This window comes from Glycine soja, chromosome 15 (genome assembly GCF_004193775.1).
Source record: "Glycine soja cultivar W05 chromosome 15, ASM419377v2, whole genome shotgun sequence".
NCBI classification, from domain to species: domain Eukaryota; kingdom Viridiplantae; phylum Streptophyta; class Magnoliopsida; order Fabales; family Fabaceae; genus Glycine; species Glycine soja.
The window spans coordinates 36523310-36531685 of NC_041016.1; the positions used below are offsets into that span (position 1 = coordinate 36523310).

Sequence of the window (8376 nt, forward strand, 5' to 3'; positions counted from 1 at the left end):
TTTAAACACTTATTTTGTTTATTATGTTTGAGTCTTATGAAATTCATCTTAATATAGTTTGTTAATTTTGTGATCTGAAACAATTGTTTTGCATGAACATCAAGTTTCCTTAATCAGGTGATCTATGTGTATGCACATATTTTAAATTCGCATAAAGATCAACCTTTGAAGTCTCTAAATCAAGTGACCCATACGTATGCACGGATTTCAAATTCACATGAACATCAACCTTTGAAGTTTGGTTAATCGAGTGACCCGTGCGTACGCACGGGTTACTGACTAGTAACATATATTTTAAGAAGAGTAAGCATGGAAATAAAAACTAAAATGTTAACAGCTACGAGATCAAACCAACATTAAATTGAGTGATGGTAGCATGACATATTATATCTGGTTTAAATTTGCAAGCATACATTCCCGGGTGGAGGAAAATCTCCAAAAGCAAAAATCAGACTCAAGACTGCAACAACTACCCCTACTCCAATCTGAATTATGATTACATTATATACATACAGGTTTTTTTTATATTAAACTAGTCGGTAACCCGTGCGCATGCACGGGTCTTTTGTCTAAATGATTTTCGATGGAAGAATAATAAAAAAGACATTATAAAAAGATAAAAGAAGCAACATTCATATTAAATTGTTGTAATGTCAAATTGTTTGAAAATAAATATAAAGGCGTCTGAAATAAACATAAACAAACATTGTTTTGCAAAATGACACCATAGATTTTCCTAATCTATATCACTATCATCCCAATCAATTGCACGCCTGATGACAACCTCCCAGATCTTCTCAGCACGCCTATAATAGAATGAGAGCTCGTCTCCATGGCTAAAATCACCTTCTTGAAGGAATTTGTACCAAGGGAGAGTGACATACTTGTCACCGATGCCTTTGTCGAGCACAACTACATTCCATTGCAGTGGAGGTCCGAATCTTCTGAGAATTGTCATATGATCACCACAGTGGATTAGGCATTGTGTGACAGAGGTTGGAAGTTGCTGCAGGGGAAAAAAGAGTTAGGCATTGAAATTAATATTTGTATGGAAGATATATATGGATATGAATATTTTACCAGTGGATATGGTGCGCCTAGCATTGATTGGGTGATTTCATATGTCCAGATGTGTTTTCTTGTTGCACGACGCCTTTTGCATTTCTGCTGGTCTAATGGTGGAGTGAAGTGGAGGTCAAATTTTGCAGGGTGGTCGCAGGCCAGGAAATTTATCGTGACAGATTCATAAATTTGCAGTTCTGTCCTCAATCTTGTTAGGCCATCAGCAAAGTAAAGTTTGCCTGACTTGAATTTCGTAGGTTTCCCCATCATACTTAAATTCAACAATTTCAGGATAATTTGGTAGCCATTGGCGCTGATAGAAGCCTGGTATTTCTATGGCGTCCTGCAATGGGGAAAAAGTGTTTAAAAAAGGAAAACAATATCAGAAGCACAAAGGATAAAATATGGAAAGGAAGGCTTTGATTTAACCTTGTCACAATGGAAGGCAGCTTTAAACTGCAATATCAATGGTTTTCTGATAGCAGACAATCTCAACTGCAGTGCAATGAGGAAAAAAATGGACTTAGCATTTAAAAAACATGCATATTGACTAATTCAATTGTTTGTAGGTCTAAATTGTTGTGTTGCTGCAATGTGGTAGTAATTGGATTTAACAGTTCTAATTTAGGATAATTAAAATAAGATAAGAGAAGATGCATATAATATAAGACGCAGGAAATTAGATGCAAAGCATGAAAATAAGGAATACAGAACATTGCAGAGATCAGAAAATGCAGCAAAAGCAAATACAGATATCATATGATCGAACAGATAAGAAAATGCATTTCATGATTCGAATTAAAGGCCTAAAGCAAGAAACTTTGAAAGAGCAGAATCAAGATTATAAAGAGAATATAATAGATGTGTATATCAGAGATGATATGATCGAACAAATAAGAAAATACACTTCATAATGGTAATGAAGGACCAAAAGCAAGAAAGTTTGAAAGGGCAGAGTCAACATCATAAAAACAATGTAATAGATGGTGCAGATAACTGAACTACTTAGAATCTTAATACAATAGTTCGAAATAATGGTAATAGAATGCTACGAAATTTAATAGACATTTAAAAAGATTTAACTTAATATTGTATCTGTTTTGTTTTGGATAGGGTATAATCACACAGGATATGCATAGGCTGTTTTTTCCTACATGCATGAATTAAATGTTATTCTAGATGACATGCTACCTAGGGTTCATTGACAGTGACAATATAGTAGCATCATTCAAAATTATTGAATAATTTTCTGGATTTGTTACCAATGAACAAAAGTAAATTAATATATAAATTTCTGACTATGTATTTAATAATAGAAAATCAGAATGAGTGGAACAGATTTTTGAACTAGTATCAACAAAATGTCCAATTTCAACATGGATTGCGATAAAAGCATAACATGAATGCAAAAAGTGTGAGGGACAAAAATAACATTTAAATGTTACTAATATCTAAAGGGTAAGATAGATGATAACGTAGTATGCAAGAAACCTAACACAATGGGCACAAATAAATGAAGCAGAAGCAGGGAAAATTGAATTAGGGCTTTGCCACAGGAAAGAAAGTTGAGTGAGACAATGATGGATTCAAAAGCAGGATTGTTCAATATGTCTGTCCTAAATTGGAATTCGAAAACTTAAGAAAACATAGATGGCAAGATGTTGAATTTTGGTTCGGGATATGGATGAAAAATGTAACCAAATGCAAGAGAAAAATCAGGAAATGAATGAACATGCAGTCAGGTTTGGGTTTAGGCTTACCTTGCTTGAAGCGGTGGATGAAGCGGGAGACATGGTGGTAGTCGCTTTGTGAGAAAAATTTCGTTAGAGCTGAAATGAAGGTGGCAGAGAAATGAACCGTGGTCTGATAATGTAAAGTAGTGGGTGATGGAAGGGTCATTGCTTTTCGGGGGGGGGGGGGGGGGGGGTGTAAGTGACGGCAAGTTAAGTGGTTTGGGAACCATGGAGCATTGAATGTTCCGTTCAAAGATTGGACGTGAATTGACAGAATGATAAGTATGAAAGACTGTGGTGGTGGAGGCAGGTGAAGAGGTATTTTTATTGCTGAATATAACAAAAAGTAAGTTAATTTTTTGTATTGTTATAAATACAATTTGCATCATCAGATGAATGACCTGTCTAATGCTGAAGTCGATAATGTTTTGGCATAGATAATATTTTGCAAGACCAATTGATTATCTAAGAAAAGATAAATGGTTCTACTAAAAGAATAATAATAAGTGTATCATGTTAGGAAAACAGGCAGAGTAACATATAGAATTCATTTGTTGAATGGTAGCATTTAAATTGAGATAAGCATTTTATTTTCTTTCGTGCAATTCATGAAAGAAATGGTTAATTTGGAGTTTATGAAAAGGGATGAAAATTTAAAATGCAGCAAATAAGAAAATGCACTACATAAAGGAAGACTGGTTTGTTAAAATTAATGAATTATAGATTGACTCATTTGATGATGTTTTAACTGTATATCAGAGATCATATGAGTAAGAAGCAAATTCAGTTATGGTTAGAATTAAATTTGTAATCGGAAATAAATTGGATTTAACTTCTAATATTTGTAAAGACCTCTTTGAAAACCACATTCGTGGTTGAAGTCATTTTTTTTTGTCCTGATCATGTATTAAAATTCAAAGTCCTTTCTTTGACTTGACTCTTGATAATGCAACATATAGTTGGCCATATTAAAAAATTGGTTTTGGCAAGTAAAGTCCAACTGAAGATAGTGATTGTCCTTGGGATTTATTAATTGTCATAGCATAAGAAAGCATTATCGGAAATTGTCTCCTCAATAACTTAAAAGGCCATGGTGACTGTGAAGGCGACATAGACATTCGTGGGATATAAACATGATCTCCGATATTTGTCCTAGAAATTATGCCAGCTGCAATAACATGCTTTGCTAGTCTTGTGATAATTAACCTAGTACCGTTACACAACCCTTGAGTTTGGTCTAAGTTCCTTAATAGCATTATTGGTGTTCCAATCTTGAGTTTGAGACAGTGATTGGGTAAGCCAGATGTTGTCAATGAATTCAGAAATTCAGTTGTCAGTGAGCCGAAATGACAACTTTCAATGGTTTCGGATTTGTCAACTGAATCAGAGCTTAGATATTCCATTTGTTCACCTATCAATATTTTAGACATAAAAAAGAAAATTCATCAACCAAAAATGTAAAATCCAGGAAAGTTGATTAAAAGATGAAAAACAGAATAAGATAATTTACTATATGATTACCCGGTATCATTGTAAGCATATAATCATTAACTTGTTGCACTGTTTCATTTGTGGAAGCTAATATTGCTCTGGTTTGGAAGTATTCAAGATCATTGTGATGATGAGATAGATCTGGAAATGTAGAGCTAATTATACTATGAATAGGATCATTATATTCTGTGATTAATAGTTCCTGTGGAATTTCAATAGTAGCATAGCCATCATTTTCATCTCCAATAATACCATCACCAATATCTATAATCCACTGTGCAAAAGCTGTAGTTTCTTCTTGATCTGTTGCTTGCATGTTGTTTTGTAAACGCATGTTTTTTGTCAGTCTCAAGATCTGACAGTGATCTCATAGATAAGAGGAATTAATTGTTGCGTTAACAATATCAGAGCGGCTGCCTCTTGGAATGACTGGCAGGATCTGCTGGAAATCTCCACCAAAGACCATGACTTTACCTCCAAAGATTGTATTGTCCTTTGAGTTGTATTTAATGATATCTCTAAGACTGTGATCAAGTGCCTCAAAACAGAATTAGTGAGCCATGGGTGCTTCATCCCAAATGATTAGACTTGTCTGATTTAATAGCTCAGCTAATTGAGTTCCTTGATGGATATTGCAAGTTGAGTCTTCAAAAACTGGAACTGGAATTTTAAATTTTGAATGTGCAGTTCTACTTCCAGGCAATAGCAGAGAAGCTATGCCGCTAGAGGCCACCATTATTACAATTTTATTGTCAGCTCTCAGTGAACTTGCAAGTGTTTTCCAAATGTATGTTTTTCCTGTACCTCCATATCCATAGAGAAAAAAACATACCACCTTCATCTTTATTAACAGCTTCAACAATCTGGTTGTAAATTGAAGCTTGTTCATCTGAAATCATCGATATGTGGTGTTAGATTTAAAGATAAATGAATGAAGTTAAAATACTAATTTATAGATGAGAAAAGCTAAGAAGGAAATGCACATAATAATTTTCAGAGGGGTAAATTGCTCTTTACTTAATGTACCTGTCATGTGAGAAAATAGATGTTCAAACTCTGATCTAAGTTCTTCATTGTTGTAGTTCAGTTCAACTAATATAAGGCTATTGTCTAGATAAGCTGGACAATTCGCATCCTCTGGATATGGCATTGAAGGATAGTCTCTTAGCGATCTTTGATTTGCTTGCAGCAGTTGTTCAATTTCAAGCAAGACCAAATTTTGAAGAGTTCTATCATCAAGTTGCAATGCTAATACACAAAAGAGAAAAAAGTCAAATTATGTGTCATATCAATATTGATTTGTATGATGGGAAATTAGCACAAACCTGGACTTGTTGATGATTTTTTATAATTATAGACAATGTCATCAGCCATCCAATGCCAAGTTTGGTCCCAAACTTGTTCAGGTTTGCTCATTGTTGCAGTTAAAAGTAACAACACAAATAGCTTTCTTATATAATGTGCTGAACCCCAGTCTTTTGCTTCTTTGATTGCCTCAATAAATTCTTTATCATCTTGTAAAAATCTCATAGCAAAACATGCTTCTTTATATGTAGAATACTGAACATTATCAACTGTTCTTAAATCCTCAAATGAGGTAGGTCCTTTACAAACAGTAAGCATCATTCTCAAATAAAATAATTCCCCTATAATTGGTGGAACCCATAGTAATCTGCCAATGGTATAGCCTTTCTTCCTAAGGTGCCAACATCTTTTCTTCTGATTGTATACAAACTTAGAAACAAATTCTGCATAAGTAAGATTTCTCCCTTCAACAGAATTTTGGTTGGTGTTCATCCATGAAATAAACTTTGAATAAGAGATACTTGGCTTAGACAATACATCATCAATATCATCATGGTCTTCATAGAGAACACTATGTTGGCCTGGAAGATGGAAGTGTAATCTTTCAATAGCAGGTTTTCTGCCATGTATTGGAAATCCAAAGATTCTCCAAGTAGATTCACAGGGACATATGTATCTGTTAGGAAGATAGAATTAGTTGTTATAACAATGATGATCAGATAAATTAGAGATCAAGTTTTAACAATACCTGCAATGTAGATATTCTTTGATCTCATCATTATGGGTGCCACCATTCTCAGTTTGATCGTTATCTTCATCAATCAAAACAGCAGTCACTCTATCATATCCCTTGTTGATGTACTTAAATAAATATTTGATAGAAGTGCTTTGGTTACACCATTCAATATTGATATGCGCTTGGTATTTTCTGAGCAATCTTGGATTGTAAGGTACAATATACCTGTTATCAACTATAACACCATTTTTCTTAATTGCATTACCGTTGTTTCTTCTACGATAGACTGGAAAACCATTAGCATCTAAAACAGTATGCGACTGGAACATTTTAGGATAGAAACGACTACACTTGCCTTTTTTCATGCATGGAGATCCAGGATTCAGACTTCCACATGGACCATGAACCATATGGTTTTTTACTAATGAATACAGTTCTCGATCATCTTTCCATGAAGGTATCTCTACTGATATAATTTGATCAATTTCATCTGAGGATGGGTATTTGTTATCAGGATGTAAAAAAAGCAACAAATGGACATGAGGTAGGCCTCGTTTTTGAAATTCTATTGTATACATATCTGCAATTTATTAGTAAGTCTGTTAATAGAAAATAATTAAAGTTATTAGATATGATTGTGTGATTAATATTGGCAGTGTAAAATAACAATGTCACACATAATATAAATTCAACAAACTTAGAATCAACTTACATGCAATAACTTTGCCTAGCATGTGATTCTTTGTCAGGTCCATAAGCATTTGTTCATACTTTAGTTTGAAGACTCTCGAGATTATGTCTGGCCTATCTGCTGCTTTCAGATTCAACGGATTCAGGAATCTATGGATTTCATGCCAGTTTGGATTGCAGGTTAAAGTAATAAACAGATTTGGGAAGCCCACATGGCTACATATGGCCATACCATCAAAATAAAGTTGATCCATATAGCGCGGACTGCCAATAAAAGTTGAAGGCAAAATGACTCTTTTACCTTTATTTAGGCCTCTCCTACTTCCATCATCCAATGACTGTTGTAAGCTACAAAACTTGTCAACTCGAAGTTTTTTTTGGTTGTTTCTGATGTAAGAAAGCCTTTCTGACTCAACCATAGTATAGCCGTCAACAACAAATTGTTGGAATAGTCTCCTAGAATTCAACAAAGTCATAGATTCATTTGATCTGCATTGTAGCCTATAAGAAAACCACTCCCTCATTGTAAGACGATTTCTTTTCCTTTTCTTACCATCTGATCGACTGCTATGTAGAATATCAGGTCTATATCCATCTTCCCCGTAAGGAAATAAGAGAGGGTATTGTAGAGCTAGATAGCTAGAATGTAATTCATGGATCCTTTATAGTTGTCCATGCTGAGTTTCAATAATAATATCTCTTTTTGAATTTGCATCAAAATCGCCTACTATTAGTGCTGCAAATTCAAGAATAGTAGGTACATTATAAGTACGACCATCTTTCTCACGATTAACAATCAATTTCAACTTGATATTATTCACTTGAACATCTTGTAATCTATCTCTGGCCATCCTGAAAGTTTTTGCATGCACGTTGTATTCATCTAGCATCTCACTAAGTTGTGAAACAATGTGTTCTTGAATTTGATTATGTGGACTGCTGACCAAAATAAACAATTATATATACGATGATTGGAAGATTAGTAATACAGAATAAGCAATTGAATCCTGTTTAAATGTAAGATTGTTGATCAATGTTGTGCATTTATAATAATAATAATGAAAGACTAACTACCTTATTGCATTAATCCTATTCTGCACTTCATTTTCTGTGTCAAAGATATACAATTGTGCAAATTTTGGTTCTTTCCCAGGCATCGGTAACATACTACCTATTCTATGACATGGTTGACCTTGAATTCTTATTGTAGGAGGTCCTCTTGAATGATTAATTGATTTTTCAAACTTAATACCAGCAGAAGTAAAGGCAAACATCATGTTATATGTCCTTATGTTATGTTGGTAATTTTTACTATCAGATGTACCATGATCATACAAAAGTTGGTAGAGATATTTAGGT

General features: G+C 34.0%; 1 protein-coding gene across 1 annotated transcript; it reads right to left on the reverse strand.

Annotated features, from left to right (window-relative positions):
- Nucleotides 1–4653: 4653 nt before the first annotated feature.
- LOC114386104 lies at nucleotides 4654–6656 on the reverse strand. Its single transcript, XM_028346110.1, has 5 exons — nucleotides 6340–6656; nucleotides 5612–6267; nucleotides 5313–5534; nucleotides 5091–5175; nucleotides 4654–4810 (listed from the first exon to the last, which is right to left on the reverse strand). The coding sequence occupies exons 1-5, from the start codon at nucleotides 6654–6656 to the stop codon at nucleotides 4654–4656; spliced, it is 1437 nt and encodes a 478-aa protein (XP_028201911.1).
- Between the last annotated feature and the right edge of the window lie 1720 nt (nucleotides 6657–8376).

Coding starts and splice junctions, on each gene's coding strand:
- LOC114386104 (XM_028346110.1), bottom strand. CDS start 6,656: ATGTTCCAGTCGCATACTGTTTTAGATGCTAATGGTTTTCCAGTCTAT. Junction 6,268..6,339: donor AAAGAATATCTACATTGCAG/GTATTGTTAAAA, acceptor TCTTCCTAACAG/ATACATATGTCCCTGTGAAT. Junction 4,811..5,090: donor TTTTCTCTATGGATATGGAG/GTACAGGAAAAA, acceptor ACTTGATCACAG/TCTTAGAGATATCATTAAAT.